Genomic DNA, 18,271 nt, shown 5'->3' with positions numbered 1-18,271 from the left:
ACTAATACATCACGTTGTATGATACAACACCATATGAAGCACACACACACACAGCACTTTATCAATGCTGACAAAATATATGATATTGCATCACAAATAAGCACATCTTCTTGTTACACGATAATATTTACATTTCCATTTTGTACAAACCATTTCAAAATCCTACCAACACAAAAATTTGGTATGAAAAGCATAACTATTACAACTGCATCATTCCAATCAGGTTTTGCTAAAAAATTAATGATTAATTTTCCTAGTTCCCATCAAGTTATCCTTAAAATTAGATTAATCTTCATCATTCATATTGATTTCCTACAAAAAATAGCAGATTAATTTTGATCCTTCCCATCAGATTTCCCCCAAAATTACAGATAAATTTTCATCATATCAAGATTCCCCTAAAGATGCCATAAATATATGCATTTATATTTCGACATTCTTTTGAAAAAAATTAAAATAATGCAGTTCATGGAATTTCGGGTAAAATCATTTAAAAATATGAAAACCTATTCAATAAATCCCTTACAATTATCATCAATGCTTATCCAAATACCCAAACATGTAACAGTTATCTGTAGCACTTAATTATATGACATAAAGTAATGGCAGTCAAAAGAACTGCCCAACCATATCAGTTTACTGTAATACCAGTCCTTCATCCTTCATGGTTTATTGACTAAATGACATGACATTCTACACAGAAAGTCCCTATGAAGATACAGAAGACAGATGCTTAATTAAACAATGACATAACATATCTAACACTTAATCAGCATATCTACAGCTAGGGAATTACATTATCAAAATTACGAGGGCAGGAGCAAACATCATAAAACATATATCTGCAGTTATTGCTCCAAAGCAGAACATGTTACCGAAAATATACTAAATCACAACCTTTTCGTGAAGATTTCAATAATACTTCTAAATATAGTATTTGATTATAAAAAATTCCAAACATTTTTGTATCAAATTATTTGTACTATAATTATCCTTTTATCCTGGAGTAATTGTATTTTCTCTGAATTAATGACAATTACAGAAGATTTCATACATGATAGAAGATACACTAAGTCTACCAAGTCAACATCATACTTCAGTTTAGCACTAAACTAAACCAGGGTTAGCATAGTCTATCAGGTAAATATAATTTCATGACTTTTATACTAAAAACCATTTTTTCTTCCTTTAGATTGAACTATTCCAAAATCTCCAGCACCCAAGTTTGTTGACTTCAGTAAAGTGAACCTAAATTTGTAAGTGACTAAATTATGTACAGTTAAATTAAATATTTTGCAATTTTGGAATTTATGATTTATTGTAAGTAATTAACTCCGGAAAACTGATTGTAAAAATTTTAAGCTACAAAATCGGTAACAAAATATGGAATGATGTTTTGGTTCTGGAACAAGTTTATATACCTATATATCATACAAATATATACATGTGTAACAGGTGAGAATTTAATTGTCTACACCTGGATAAAATTCTAATCTTAATTTCATACCTGTAAATGTATACACATTTTTCATTATGGTATACATTGTTAAACAATGTTGTATTACAATATCGTATGGCAAGGGTTTATTACATCACTGTATAACCATGTATAACATCATCTTATTGCAATATTGTAGTACATTGTGTACAATACAAATTGCATGACCACACTGTAACATATATAACAGTGTTTGACAATGCTTTACTATCGTGAGACAACATTGTAGAACTATACTGTATCAAAAAAGATGTAATATAATTCTGTATGTCAATTTAAAATCATATTGCAATGTTGTCATACACAGAAGTTTTATAACAATGAAGAAAAATGTACAACTTTGCTCTAAAATATGTCTACACAGCTGTATACCAGTAATTATCCAAAAAGATTGTCTTAATATCTGAAACACTTCATCATATTTAAAGCGACATAAAAGATGAGGACTTGTGTACTGGTAAACAAATATGAAGCAGAGCAGACATTTAACAGAACAATGAAACACATACCTAACTAATGTTGATTGAATGATATCTTTCACAGACATTTGTATGTATGGATGATAAACATTTCTTCCACACAAAAAATAAACTCGCTCACCATAACTATCAATACATCAGCTGAGAATGAAACAAAAGAAAGCTGATATATAGATATATCAATATAATCACAACCACATAACTATAATCGGCCATCACAGATATTTGGGTTATAAGCCCTCATCCCTCATCAGTTGAGTATGATAGGTAAAATAAGTATGTACATATCTTTTTAAACATGCATTTTATGCAATTTTACACCTTAAAAATAATTCCTATTCTTAAAAATTTGAAGTTGGAATTCTGAAAGTTTTCCTGATCACCCCATAAAAAACTAACTTGCAGATTTACATGTGTGAAAAAAACCCTTATTTTCTCATTTAGGATAGGATTCTGACAAAAAAGAGAGATGGTTTGATTTCAGATGTGTTACAAACAAACCAATTAAGGATATGATTAAAGTAAGTACACAGTAAAGAGATATATCTTAGATAAAATGTTAGTTATTTATAAATCCTTATTTATATATTTATAATAATCATGACCAACAAAAATATAACTGATTGAAGATAAATCACAGTATTTTGAAGTTTCTACAAAAGAACAATAAAATACCTTGTTATATTTAAGTCAAACCTGGATCATTATTTTATAGTTCATAAGATCCACGCTTTTCACGAGACAAAAATATTTATTACTTCTACATATTGTAGTGTAAAAAAAAAACCAATTTGCCAAACAAAAAACAAATCACGGTCTAAATATTTAAGTTCAAAAGAACATTGCAATTTGTGTTAACAATGATTACAATATAGGAACAAAATTTAGTAAGTTATCATTGCTTTTTTCCCCTTTCCCTTTTTAAAAACTTGTATTAGTTTCAATATCTGTACAAATGTTCACTCAGGGGGAGGTAACCCTGATGTGTTTAATTATGTGAGTAGTATAATAATTCTTTCATCACTACTAGTCTATGGTATACATTAATTTCAGTTACCTAATCTTGTGTCACCTTGTCTGGTTAACTGGTGTTATAGAAGAGATAAACAATAACAGGAATGTTAGATTATCAGAAGGGTATTTTACATGTGTTTGGAGATTTGGAAATGCAATGAATGGGACTGACAACTTATTGACACGGAAAACTATAAAACAAATCTATGAGCATTCATATTGATCTTTGATTAGAATCATTTCATTAAGATATAGATTACTGAAATCAACCACACATCCCACCCTCAACCTGTCTTATGATTCGTAAGCAAATTATATAGTCAAAGCTAGAAATTTTGCTCAAGCATTTTCCAACCAAATAAAAACCCAATGATACAAAATTTTAAAATCTTTCCTATCCATTTGTAGATGTATAATTAGGCGTATATGTACAACAAAATATTTTAAGATAAAACTTGCAGCACCAAATATGAAAAGTAGCCATATTGAATACCTTTTTGACAATAGCAAATGAAAAACTGAATAATTTCCACATGTATATAAGTTTTGTAAACAAAAAAAAAATATTTGGCAGTATTAATAAAGAACTTTCCACAAAAATGTCTTGAAATGGTAAATGAATAAAAAATCAGTAGTAGAGTATAATGCTTCAATGTTAATAATCTGTCAGTAGTTACAATTTATATCTAACCATCAATAGTGTAACCAAAAAATATCAAAATGTCTTGAAAATGGTTATTGAACTAAGTATTCTATCAAATGTGATAACTGAAGGGAGATAACTCTATCATGAAATAAATTACCAATTCTTAATTACTTTTAATTTCTTAAAGAGTTCTTGAACTTCATTTTTTCAAGGTGTAAATAGTGTTGATGAAAGTACTAAATTTAAAGCAAAATTGGCTAGTGAAATCTAATTTAAACATATAGATCCATTTTCTTGTTGTTACATTCATTTATACAAATTTGAGTATACAAGTAGTTTTTAGCATAATTACCAAATAAAAATTCAGTACAACGAAAACCAATTAAGCAGCAAACATTTTATAATTATTTAATGGGATGATTTATAGTTTGATTCAGTTACATTTCCTATAATACGAGTTCAGAGTTTCAAACAATATAACATCAATATTGATACATGATGATAAAAAGTTGTTAGTATATTTGTGTGTTGTGTAACATCAATCTATTAAAGGCTTTATAATAAGTCCTATGTATCAGTATATCTGTAAGGTGTCATGTCTCCTTTCATTGAAGTGACAAAGCTGTTGTAATAAAAAAAAGATTGTCACATATCACACTTATCTATCATCCTGTACATTGATTTAATATATTCCCTTTAGTTAGAAAGAACTGACAAAATATTAAACATTTTAGATTATTTGATATGAAGATAGCGTATACAAGTCTTTGACATTAATCTAGTTTCCTAACAAACAGAATGTATATCTATCTTTGGCAGATATCTAGTTGTTTTACAAACAACAAAAAAATACAGTTGTTTGACAAATATGGAGTATACATATCTTGTTTACAAATATCAAATTGTTACATATTAATTGGTTTCTTCCAAATAATCCTCATCCATTTCTTTAGATACCAATTTATCTGAAGACTTGTTTCTTCCAAATATCCAAGTTTATCATGTTAAATGATATTCATTTTTTAAGACTTCATTTCTCTGGAAATTGGTTTCTTAAAACTATCCAAGATTGTTTCATCAATATCCACTTCTTCAGACATCCATTTATTCAATACTGATTGAATCAAATAAACAAAACAGGAAGTATATAAAGATTTTCAATTTTCAGTTATGAGGTGAGAGTTTCCCCTTGAGGTACCCCATCCATCGTTGGGCCGTTGTTTCAAACAGAGGATCGTCGTCAATGAGACTTAGTAAGAGAAGCTGATTGATATGAACAGTATGATAATCCCACCGTGCCCTGTTGGGCGCCACGCCCAGAGAAATGTGTTTCAGGTCGTAAAACGTCCCTGTACCACTATCATACATTAATAACATATTTTTTAACGTCCGTAAGCCGGCGTTATACAACTTTGCAGCATGTTCTGCTGTCTGACCAGAAGACACAACCTTTAAATCATATAATCCAATCAGAGAATATATAAATCCATTTAATACAAAAGTACCTGGTGTTGTTGGATATTCCTCATACCAGTCATATGTATTTGCAAATTTTTGTAATACTCCTCCTTCAGAGCTTGGAATTTCGAAGATATTAAGAGCCTTTGCAGCACTGTCCAAGTACTTGTTGTCTTTGGTAACACTATAGGCCCGCACTAACAAAGAAATGGCCTGTCCTTGACCCATAGCTGAGTACCAGCCTGGCTTTAATTCCAATTTACCTGGAATTATTTTACGAGTCACTTGTATAGGCCACCCTCCTCTGGAATCCTGATAGTTCACAAGATAATTTGCTGCATCAAAAAAATGATCCAGGTGAGCCTCAGATGATAATGTGATATTGTCTACTAAGCCATGACCACGAAAACACACAGCTACGATTTTAGCAGGCGTTAGTTTCACTTTGCCTCTTTTGCTTTTGGCAATTTTTAAAATCTGACCTTTATCATAATCAATTAGCACTTTACGAGTCAAATGTGTCCATTTCCCTTTCTTTGAGGAACCGATGCCATAATAAAGGTCACGATCTTCTAAGGTCATAGTGGTATTGCTGAGAATGTAATGTATTCGGAACAGGTTACCCTCGTTTGTACGTAAGAGAACAGTGACACTGCCATTGGTGATGAATTTGACATCCAGAGACAACGTACTAAGGTTATGGTCCTCCACAGAGATGGTAATTCCAGGATTTTTAAGGAGGTCTACAAGAGAGAATCATTGTTCACATTCAGCTGATTGAATCCACCATGTATATAAACTGATCATAAAAAAATTACGGAGATCAAGAACCAAAGTCAACTATTGTGGTCAATTAGTTCTGTGATCTGACAGATTATTTAAAAACATTTCGACAACATAATTTCCAATAGGACACTATTTAACTTAAAACTGAGGTAGCTTTATTCTGACTTGATTATCTATAAATAAATTTCATACTTATATGTAAATTATTTCATCCGCCTTGCTTGTTAGATATTGTAACACAATCATGAATTCTCATAAAAATTATTACAACAAAGGATATTTCTTGAAAATAAATTGAATGAAAATTCAATACCACAGGATCGGTATCCTTATCTCAACTCTAAATATCAGACAGCAGCTGGCTAGTTCACACCATTATCTAAGACTACCACTCAGATTTTACAGAGTATTATATGTGTAGATACCTGGGGTGTCAAACTCTATAACATTGTTCTCCTCATTGGTATGGTCAGTTTTGATAGCGATTTGTGATCGACGGTCAGGGAGGAGCCAGGTGTTAAGGTCACCGCCTTCTCCGTCCTCCAGTATCGCTCGCTGTGGACTAGGCTCCATCAACTGTTTGCTGTAGTGACTCAAACCATACTGGGCAATCTGTATTGGGTAGAAGTGTCCATTGTGGTTCCACTGGACTGATACTGGTACACCTGCAATGTATACAAAAGTTATTGTCAGCCCGACATACCTTCAGCCCTAGGTCATTCTAAGCAAAAAGTAACTACCCTTAAAAACTTGAACACAAGCTAGCCTCAAACATAAGCCTTCCCTAAAAGATAAACCTGAAGTCTCTTATATGAATAAACCTGCATTTGTTTACTATCAAAGGAAATAAACGTCTTATTTTCAAGTTTTTCGGGTTCTTTTAAACCCATGCAAATAGTAGCAAATGAAGCTTGTGAGAATAAATTAAGAGTTCAAACAATACGAGTCAGCATGTCCTAAAATCACAAGGAAGTATTAAGTGTGCCAAAAAAGGCTACAAAACATTAAATACATTGGCCTGTTTGAAATATTGACAAGCATGCTGATTATGATGTGATTTTCTTTTGAATAACCTGCATGTTAATGAACTGTTAGAAAACTTCAGGATTTATTTTGTTGATTATTATACTGGATAAAGAAAATACAAAGTAAGCAAAAACAAAACTAGGGCTACTGATTCTTCATTGTATTGTCTCAATGGTGTGTAAATAGCATACCTATAACTCTTTAAGTTATTTGATGGAGATAATCTTTGTGTGATTATCTTAACAAATGTGTAGTAAAACAGCACTAGCCGACATTTTGTTCTCTGCATACTGATTGTGTGTAATGTTATACAGAATTGGGGCTTCTTCAAGTTTTATCAGCCAGCCGAAGTACAATGTGACAGGCATGAATGAAACCAAGCTGAATCCATGCTAATTAAGTGACATCTATATAATATAGAGTGATTTTTTTGACACAAATAACTCTATTACTGATTAGGTATATACAATACAATCTCATGATATGTTTGAATGGTTCAAATTATGAGTGAAGCAAGAAAAGAAAGGATTCAAACCATCACTAGACAGAATATTTTTGTTTTTATTTTAAAAGGTTTACCATAATTTCTTGTTTGATTAATTTCAATCTTTATCTAATTTTTAATTCCTGCATTATGTTTTAATATTTTCGACATATATCAGCAACATGGGAGAAAGCTCTTGCTTTGTGAAATATTTTGTCCTCATTAATAAAGAGAAATGGAAAGAAATGCGATCTGTGCCACATCCAGCGCCACCTAATTTTTAATTTCCTTGTCTTGAGACCTATACTCCATCCCACTGATGTTTTCTCCTCAGGAGACCTACCTTCAATTCCACTGTTGTACCCTAACCAGGAGACCTACCTTCAATTCCACTGTTGTACCCTAACCAGGAGACCTACCTTCAATTCCACTGTTGTACCCTAACCAGGAGACCTACCTTCAATTCCACTGTTGTACCCTAACCAGGAGACCTACCTTCAATTCCACTGTTGTACCCTAACCAGGAGACCTACCTTCAATTCCACTGTTGTACCCTAACCAGGAGACCTACCTTCAATTCCACTGTTGTACCCTAATCAGGAGACCTACCTTCAATTCCACTGATACATTTGACTCTTCTTCTGTCTTCCACATTGTAGAACTCAAAAGACATGAAGACACCATCAGGTGAATAGCTGTCTCTGGGTGGGTGGATCTGTGAGTAACTGTGTTGTAATTCAAATCGGTCATACCCATCATATGAGTTGATGGAGCCGTAAACCTGTGAGAAAGAAACATTAAACAATGGTAAAACAGCACTTAAAACTGATGTAGTATCTTTACATTTGTAATTATGTATTTCATTGCTCATTATTTCACATATCCTGGATTTCCTCTGGCTCATTTGATATCAGCCATTTTGACTTGATACCCTCGATCTGTCCTTTTAAAGGTCAAATGTTTGGTGTAGGAGCCAGAGAAAACTGAGGGCTATATTCCATGATTGACTTCTTCATAACTCGAACACATAAATAGTTTTGCTCTTAAAAACCTTTCCATACACTGAAATATTCATGAAATAGTGAAAAAAAATGAACAACAATATGACAATGGTTTAAGTTTCACGAAAGCAATATTTTAATCTAAAGGATGTGACTTTGAATGAAATATTTGATAAAACTTTACACTTTAAACTTTGAAACAATATTGAGACAGCTATTTTGAATTCATTTTGTTTTCATTGATGACAGAAACAATCATGCACAGTATCTGGAGTTGCCTTTCCTTACACTATGTGTGTCAATGGCTATTTTGTTCAGAATCCATGACGAAGTGTTTTCTTTCCTCTGGAGAAAAACACTTCAGTATTGTTAATTTTTTTTTTTTTTTTTGCTTTTAACTCTAAAGACTTATTGACAAGAGTTATAAATTTTTGGAATTAAAACCTCTTTGTAGAGACATTTTTTTAATTAAGAGAATGTATAATAAGAAGATTGTAAAATCATACATTTTCATAAGACTCAATTTTCATGGTTTTTCAAAAGTATAATTTCTTAGGCACTTGATTTCGTGGATAGATAAAGATGAATTAGACTACTTATAATTATTTCAAAAGACATAAATTTGTGGATTAAGTGTACCCACAAAATCAAGATAAATAAAAACCCTCTGAAAATCAATGATTGTACAGTATATAATTATCTTTCAAATATCAATGTATGTTTATCAAATTAACAAATGCCACCGACGTATGGATTAATACCCAGCATATTTCTTCTAACCCTCTCTATAAAAACAATTGCAAAAAGGTGTTGTAATGAACAAATAAAGGAATTCAATTGAAGAGATAAAGAGCCAGAAAAATCTATTGAAAAACGATAATGATTTAAATATACAGTTGCTGATCACTCTCAGATGATGATATCTTATCCTGTTGTATTGACCCAGAAACATGAGAGTGCCATTGTTTTGAATAAGTGTGCCTTGAATATAATTGTTGAACTTACTGGTAGAGTTATATAGAGTGTGTAGGATGTGTAGTAAACTCCTACACAAAGCCACTGTTATATGAGGAATGAACGAGTTGAGTTTGAGAACATATTGTGTAGTATTCCCCTGAGTTTAGATTCTTAACAAGTACCAGGCATTCATACATAATTGTTTTGTTTCCGTGGAATTACAACAAAGCATGCATATACAAGTTCTGTAATTATCAAATATGGATTAGTGGCCGCTCAGAGAATAAGTTAAAAACAAAACTACACATTATGTGTATGCTGTCTTACTCTTACTGACAACCTTAAAGCTTTCAGGTAGAGGTTAGTTTTTTAAATTTCAAAAATTACTGATTTTGACAAAATAGATCATTAATATAGAGGTGTCTGTTTAATGATTTTTCTACACTTATCAAACAACATCTTCAGTAAACCTGGTTACCTCAAAGTATCTCTGTACAAAAGTGAATGGTAGGTACACTTCCTTGTCCTCCAGACGACCTTTAATGGAGTAGTCACCATTGACAACACACTCTATCTCCTTATATGGAAGGGGACCCTCCTCTGCAGGTTGGCCGATAGCATTTACGTCTCTGTGCGGAATGCGTGCAGATGAATCAAACTTATCCACCGGCCCTGCCCCTCGGTACTGCCCTTCCCTGTAGAAATCAGATTGACATAAAAAGATGAGTTTCTTCACTTTTTCAAGTTCGTGTTGCGTAATCAATCTTTTCTTATTTCATCTCAGTTAAAATTTATTATTCCTTTCAGCAAAACCTGATTTCAACACAACAGATGTACCTGATGAAATTAAGTACAGGTCTGGTTTATTTCAGTTCGTCTGGACTTCAGTATTATTTGTATGATATGCCAGTAAATCTCTTTGATCCAAACAATAACAAAATAAAGTCAACTGGGGGATGTGTCTAATTTTTATGACAATTTATCAATATCATAAGTTAGCCATTTACCTTCATTGAAAGATTTCAACGCTGCTTTCAATAACTGCAGAATTCATGTAGTTTTAATCTCAATACAATTAACTGTGTTACATATTTTATTTTTCTTGGACTAAGGAAGACAAAATTATTGACACAATAGTAATTGTGCCCCGTATAATCGATTAATAATTTGGAATCAGCTGATTCTACTGATGCAATTTTGCCAATTTCAATACCAGTATCATTGTCTTAATGTTATTGTGTTTTATTTTTTTTTTATTTTATCATTCCTTTTTTAAGTGTCAATGCAATCAAATGTTATAAACCAAGTATTTTGATGCGTTTTCCCTAACAACTTTACATTCAAGCATATGTACAATAGCTGCCACGATGCAAAATCTCTCTAGAATGATGGTTGTAAATCTACCATTGCTGCCAATCTTACAAGAATCTATTTCCTGGTAGGTTTACAGTGAGAAGTATCTATAGTTCTTAAAATTTTATCAATTAATCAATTATGAAATACACAAACACTCATTGGAATCAATGTTTTTTCCATGCCACTAATCAATGTCATCCACTACACCACTACTCCTTCAGGTGGATATTTCTCCTGGACTACAGGTAACTTAATTTGATCCGTTCAACTGGATATATACCAGGTATATGCATTTGTACCAGGTCAGGAGGAAGCCTATCACAACACTGCAGAATGTAATCCAGACCAGGTTTTCTACGCTAACAGATACCAGGAAATGCATCAACACGGTAGTAATTCAGACCGAGTTTCCTGCCCCATCACGTGTTACCTGTTTGATATGCCACATGTGTTTATGTTCTGCACATACATGTTAATCAGTTAAGTTCACGGTTGATAATATTTGTTTTTGGGAGATTCTGTAGCATTCACAAAGAGTTTTAAATGAAGATGGTTGTCAATGATATCACATCAAGTTATTGACATCCAATAAATGTGTGTGATAGGTGGGATGTATGTACAGTTTTGTATCCAACTCAACAAAACAAATTCTAAAAAAAGAATGTGAATTGAGTGAGGATGTGTGTAAACATTTAAACTTGTAGCTGACTGCAGCTGTTGGTTGTTCATTTGGGACCAGAAATCCAAATGATCATTCCATCTTTTCATTTAGAATCTTTTATCAAATCTAATTTGATTTTTTTCATATTTCTTATTTTATTCTTTCTGAAGTGACTTTCAGTTTAGTTAATGAATATTTTTTCAGTTTCAAAAAAAAACAAAACATTCAGATGGGACAATTTTAGTACTGTCTTAATGTCAATCTTGCTATGATTTCACTACGATCTCATCTTAATTAATTTACAAATTTGAAAGGAGGTTTATGCAAATTGATCTGCAAATGCCGTACACATGTATGTGAATTGTATATGAATTATCTGACTCAATACATTTCTTTGAATTACCTTGCTCTACATTTACTTGTGGATAACCTATGTATTTATGCATGTATTAATTACCTGACTATTTGTGTCAATTACCTGAATGTACCTGTGTGTGTAGATCATGGGACCCTTAATGTGTATGTGAGTTACCTGACTGTGTGTGCATGTGAATTACCTGACTGTGTGTGTGTGTGTGTGTGCATGTGAATCGCCTGACTGTATGTGTATGTACGTTACCTGACTGTGTGTATGTGCATGTGAATTACCGGACTGTGTATGTGCATGTGAATTACCTGACTGTGTGTATGTGCATGTGAATTACCTGACAGTATGTGCATGTGAATTACCTGACTGCGTGTGTATGTGAGTTACCTGACTGTGTGTGCATGTGAATTATCTGACTGTGTGTGTATGTGAGTTACCTGACTGTATGTGTATGTGAGTTACCTGACTGTGTGTATGTGCATGTGAATTACCTGTGTGTATGTGCATGTGAATTACCTGACTGTGCATATGTGCATGTGAATTACCTGACTGTGCATATGTGCATGTGAGTTACCTGACTTTGTGTATGTGCATGTGAATAACCTGACTGTGTGTATGTGCATGTGAATTACCTGACTGTGTGTGTATGTGAGTTACCTGACTTTGTGTATGTGCATGTGAATTACCTGACTGTGTGTATGTGCATGTGAATTACCTGACTATGTGTGCATGTGAGTTACCTGACTGTGTGTGCATATAAATTACCTGACTGTGTGTGTATGTGAGTTACCTGACTGTGTGTGCATGTGAATTACCTGACTGTATGTGTATGTGAGTTACCTGACTGTGTGCATGTGAATTACCTGACTGTATGTGTATGTGCATGTGAATTACCTGACTGTGTATATGTGTGCATGTGAATTTCCTGTGTGTGCATGTGAGTTACCTGACTGTGTGTGCATGTGAATTACCTGACTGTGTTTGTATGTGAATCACCTGACACCATGTGCATGTGAATAACCTGACTGTATGTATGTGCATGTGAATTACCTGAAGTTGTCATCCAGCCTGCCAAGATCACACTGGCCCCAGTGGTACATGGTGATGAGGAACGGAATGCCCATCATCAGCAGTACCACCAACTTCAGGCTGACACGTGGGGCCATCACGTCCTAACCCACAGCCTGCGAATGAAAGGTATAACACATGAAAAAACACAAAAAATTCAAATTCCTCCCAAAGGGGCCACCGTCCTAACCCACAGCCTGTGAATGAAACATTTCATATATGATATACAAAAACAAAATTATATAAATATGTATTCATTTAACAAGGGATCACCGTCCTAACCCACTGCCTGTGATTGAGTCATTTTATATATAACAAACATTCAGGAGTACTGTATTCATTTCATTAGAGCCCAAAATAAGATTTAGAAACTGAAGACCAGGGGAGCTTTACTTATGATATGACACTGCAATACTGTTCGGTGGGCATTATCATGTAACATTTACTGAATATTGGACTGTAATGTTCATTATGAGATACAACTGATGTTATGTTTTGGATGTATACTTTACCCAAAAATATTTTGATATCAATAATTCAAAACATTTTTAAACTGAAGTGATAGATATGTACCGATTCTTCATCAAACAGAGAGTACAACATAAAATAATTCCATGGAAAAACCTACAGAAGGTTGTACAAAAGACACACATTTAGAATCAAGCCCAGTTGAGCAAATAATTATTTAAACTGCATTACACATCAGTTTTGTCCTGACAAGAATTGTCAGTGATGCTAAAGGCTTGCATTTTGAAACCTCTGAGGAAACGGAAGGAAAATGTCAAAATCTAAACAGGGACATTGTACTAGCTCCATAAATCAATAATTCTGTTTATTTTTTATATCTGATGATTACAGAGGACCTTCAAACTACTGCCAAATACATGTTTATTTATATACATAGAGATACAGTGACAAACCTATACATGAATTCCGAGTCCTGTACCCATATAATTTGAATGAGAATCGTAAAATTTCTGAAAACCCTTAAAATTTACAGTGTGGGACCCATTGATTTCAGCAGTAATGTTGAAAAGGACTCATAAAATAAATTATAGATTGGATCACTGAGGTAGGAGTTATTTTGTTTCCATCTAATGACATTAAGAATTCAGACATTTTTTTTTCTTTCTTGATTTTTCAGTACCTGTTAATTATACAGGGCATCAACACATATACACAGATGTCAAATCAAAGTTAACACTCAGATTTTAAATGACAGATTCACAAACAATAATAAATGAAAGCTAAAATTGAAAGCTGACATCTCAGATGTTTTTTTACCAGTTTAGTTTTTTGTTTGTTTTTGTCCGACAAATCAAAGCAATATTAGAGTTCTAGTCATGATCTTTGATTCTTACTTGCCCCTCCTGGCAAGTAGTTTTAACAAACGACTTGAGTAAATATCTAACACATGAAACATATATAAGCTTAAGCCCTAATAAACACATTAAATGTTATGAATTAAAGATGGATTTTTATTTTCAGGGGTACCATTATATTAAGCATTGTACATAAGTGCCAGTACAATAAGCTGGTGGTTTCAGAAACATGTACATGCTAGTGAATTGTTCAGGTTCCTGGCCACAAATTCCACAAAACCAACAACACCCGTACATCAAAGGCGTGTCAACCTGAACCACATCTGTCGAGCAATGTTTCTATGTCAGGAGAAAGAGTAAGCAAACATAACCTATAATACCCAGGTACATGTATTGTTAAAACATTTTGAAACAGATGGCATCTATTTTTGCATTTTCTAGATCAACATTAAATAGTACTCTTGTATTCAATATCATACTTTCCTTTTTTATAATTATCTAATTAAATATTCATAAATTCTAATTATCATTTATTTAACTTAATACATACAGTGGACAGTATTAATTGATACAAAGTTATTGAGCAATACAGTTACATCAAAAGCACAATATGTGTAAACACAGCTGTCATGGATCCATCAACTTTCACATAACAGAGAATTACAAGACCAGATAAAAATCTTGATACCACAGTGCCTGCATGAGGAACAGCGTAATTAGATTGTCGCTTAGGTCAGTGTGTGAAGTGTTTATCTGATGGCATTCAACTCAAATAGATTACTGTAAAGGGGCCCTCTGTTTATGTTTTACAAACACCAACACTACTCTGCCTCTTCCTGTCATGTCTCCAAATGAATTTCTGATTTATTCATCAATTCTATGAGTTTAACAGTATCTCAGGAGATGTAAGCAGATATTGTCCTTCTAATGAAATACTAATGGTTATGTTTAGTATTTGTTTAATTATTCTATCTTAAAAAAAAAAAAAAAAAACTCATTCCAACATTGACACAGTCTACACACATATTATCATGAAATAAGTATGGCATTTTGTTTCAATTTACAATGAAATTCATGAAACCCCCACTGTTATTATTGTCGGTAATTAAATAGCGTGTTATTGTGTACTAGTAGGTTAGCCTTAAAGTTTATGGAAATTATTCCCTTATCAGGTAAGATTAAATATAGTGTTACATAAAACAATGATGAAAAAAAAAACCTTGTCAGACTTTTTCAGATTTTGTTGAACTCTATTTCCTTATAATACCTAGGTTATTGTTAAATGGTATTGATGCATGCATATTTTTCGGTCTGGTTCCAGTCTGTCTAAGGTTATATGTTAACATATGTTGTAAATTGATAATGGGGAATTTAAAATATTTTCATGCTCAGTATTTCATAACAGAAAAAGCTGGCATTTAAAATTTACATAACTGTTAAAATTCATAATGATCAGTACTTGGTCACAGCCAAGTGTACCTACCACTAATTAAATCTAAGTAACTTAGGTAACTGTACTGATCTCCAACCTATTCCTTCCTAGTATCAATTCTCATCAATAATGGCCAATAAGTGTTTCCTCGAAAAATTCTACAAGTATAGTACGCAGTTCTATGAATTATATTTTCTTTAAAAATGAAAATATAATATAAAAAGGACATATAATCTAATTAGTTCTGTGAAAAGTTACTCGAGAGTTAACAAATATTTCCCATACAAATGACGAGTATTTGTCAACAACCTGTACATATGTTCATAGGTAATGTAATTAATAAGGAAAAGGAGAAGATATGTTTATGTTTTGAACTTCTTTTATCTTTACTGCCTAATTATCTGGTTTTTAGTGAAATGAAAACACATTCTAGATTATCTCTTACATTTTCAACAAACAAAAGTTTAATGGTGGTTACCGTATATTTTTAATACATACTACAAAAAACACAGGATGTTTTGAGACACTTTACTGAAAGAGTCATGTTCTCAATACGACTGCAGGTCATGGATTCTTCACTGTGTTCGCATTAGCACACAACACAGTCTGCGTAGCATTGTATACCTCAAATTGTTACTATCCCCACGTTATTGAATAACTTTTAGAAGATAAAATCCAAAACAGCAGATTTTTTAAACAAAACAAGCATAGTCTGTGTGTGTACTGAATTAGATAAACTGGTACCACACAGAGATTGACGGTCTGGTAGGATAACAGAATAGGCTACACTAAGGCGTGCTGTACCTGGTACGTCTGTTTAGCCAAGCTCGATGAATTTGTATTTAATCTATAATTATTGTTTACAAGCAAAGGTTACGAGAAACAATCATATTCAGTTTTTAAAAAGTGAATATTGCAATGTTGTATAAGACACCATTCTTCACAGTAACTGCTGCTGTTATCATTACTGATACTCGAGTAAGCTGGATGAACGATCGGATTCGATGTAAGCAGACGGCACGACATCCAAGCCCATTCAAACAGCGTGGTTAAACGCATTTGACAACACACTTTACTTACCTTACATTGTGTCTTATCATGAAACATTACATTATCCAATCCATAACAACAGAATTTTAGAACAATTACTTAGAAATTCCACGTTTGCTACCTCCCAACATGAGAGCACCTCCTAAACCCGACTGCATGTCACGAGCGACAATATACATCTGAGAGAATTCTCCCAGGGGACGTAACTCCGCCATGACAAACCAAATGGTCATATGAGCATTTTCGCTATTTCTCTCTGCCAATGATTGTTTATGAGAATAAACGACAGTCATTGTCCTTTCCAGAGTTGTGAGGTTTTATTTTCGTTATTGTAAAACTAAAAACAATTTTTATCTTCCTATCTAGTGTACTTTTTCTTAAAAAAAAAACAACTAAAAAACAAAACAAAAGCAAAATATGTGCCCCATTTCATTTTAAAAAATGATGTTTCATAAAGCCCTATTTACTGTTGGTTAATTGAAAAGAAAAAAAAAACTAAAAATTGTTACACAAAAATAAAGTTAATGAACTTAATTTCTTGTGTGACACCTGGGTAGACTAATTAAACATCTGGTGAACTGTTTCTTGGTTTGGGTCTGACACAATGTAACGGTATCAATGAATCATTCTCTAATTTCTTTCTTTCATTATACTGACATCTCTCCTTTTAAAGTTGACAATTATCTTAATTAATGAATAAACTCAGGACTAAAAAACAGCTAGAATTGTAATTTCCCAGACAATTTTTTTTATGCACCATAGGACAGTCAAGATCAGTTTGTGTTTATTGCTGGTCAGCATAACAGCAGTAATAACTGGTAACTAAAAGAGAAATAAACAAAAACATTATCTTAAAAAACCTAAATATTACAACATTTTTTTAATTGTCATAATGAAAAGGTAACATTTGTATTTTACAACATTACAAAATATTTAAATATTTTAAGAAACTATCCATGCAATAAAGCTAACCAGACTGAACAAATGAATAGTATCGAACTTCCTCACTTTGTTAGACATGGTGTTCTCATTAAATGACTATGTTACCATTCAGTTAAATAACTGGCATAAAAAACATTTAATCGGGTCAGATAGCCAATCAACAGGTGTGTGAGGCTTTTATGGTTGGACAGGTGTTCACCAACAATGGAAACATTTCAACAATTCAGTTAATTCAGGATAAAAAAATTTTTTCTTCACTTGTTTTTTAAACACAATCATTAGTAAGTTATTCAATATCATCTTAGATTTAAGAATCATTTTTTTCCTTTTTTTTTTTTTTTTTAATGGGATAAAAAGTCAATGAATGTGATTTTTGATATACAACTTAACTTCTATCTCAAAATGAAAAAAATACCAGTCCTGTTTTATGAAAAAACAAAAACAAAAATGTGTCGTTAAATGATGGAATGAAGCTTTGTACTCTATGTCTGTTAGGTTAGAAAAAGACTATAAAACTTTCAACAAGCTCAAATACAATTTAAAATATTTACTCCATACTTTTAAGAAAATGAAAAAAAATCATATTCTTCTCAAGAATGAAGCACAACACCAAACATATAACTTTGTTAAATGAAAACAATAAATTTTTGTAGATAGGAATTGATTAACAAGTCACGAACTGTTTTGGAAAGGATGAGAAGGACAGAAATGGGAGTAAAAATGC

The 18,271-nt window shown here is 32.5% G+C and overlaps 1 protein-coding gene across 2 annotated transcripts in view; it reads right to left on the bottom strand.

Moving 5' to 3' along the window:
• Positions 1-3,955: 3,955 nt before the first annotated feature.
• The window catches only part of LOC132547837 (D-glucuronyl C5-epimerase-like), a 70,370-nt gene continuing 56,054 nt past the window's right edge, over positions 3,956-18,271 (bottom strand). The window contains exons 1-6 of one of the 2 annotated variants that reach the window (XM_060211642.1): positions 16,636-16,722; positions 12,784-12,917; positions 9,828-10,044; positions 8,001-8,172; positions 6,307-6,546; positions 3,956-5,838 (exon numbers count right to left, since the gene is read on the bottom strand). In XM_060211642.1, the coding sequence (XP_060067625.1) occupies positions 4,802-5,838; positions 6,307-6,546; positions 8,001-8,172; positions 9,828-10,044; positions 12,784-12,899 (1,782 nt within the window). In that variant the 5' untranslated portion in view covers positions 12,900-12,917; positions 16,636-16,722 and the 3' untranslated portion in view covers positions 3,956-4,801. Of the gene's footprint in view, positions 5,839-6,306; positions 6,547-8,000; positions 8,173-9,827; positions 10,045-12,783; positions 12,918-16,635; positions 16,723-18,271 lie in introns of those variants that run through there. The other variant, XM_060211641.1, reaches the window with a different exon arrangement.

The sequence above is a fragment of the Ylistrum balloti genome, unplaced genomic scaffold, assembly GCF_031769215.1.
Source record: "Ylistrum balloti isolate Yb309-2 unplaced genomic scaffold, AGI_CSIRO_Ybal_v1 Utg369982, whole genome shotgun sequence".
Lineage (NCBI taxonomy): Eukaryota > Metazoa > Mollusca > Bivalvia > Pectinida > Pectinidae > Ylistrum > Ylistrum balloti.
The sequence above is the reverse complement of the archived record's forward strand: the minus strand, read 5'-3'. Positions and strand labels throughout refer to the sequence as shown.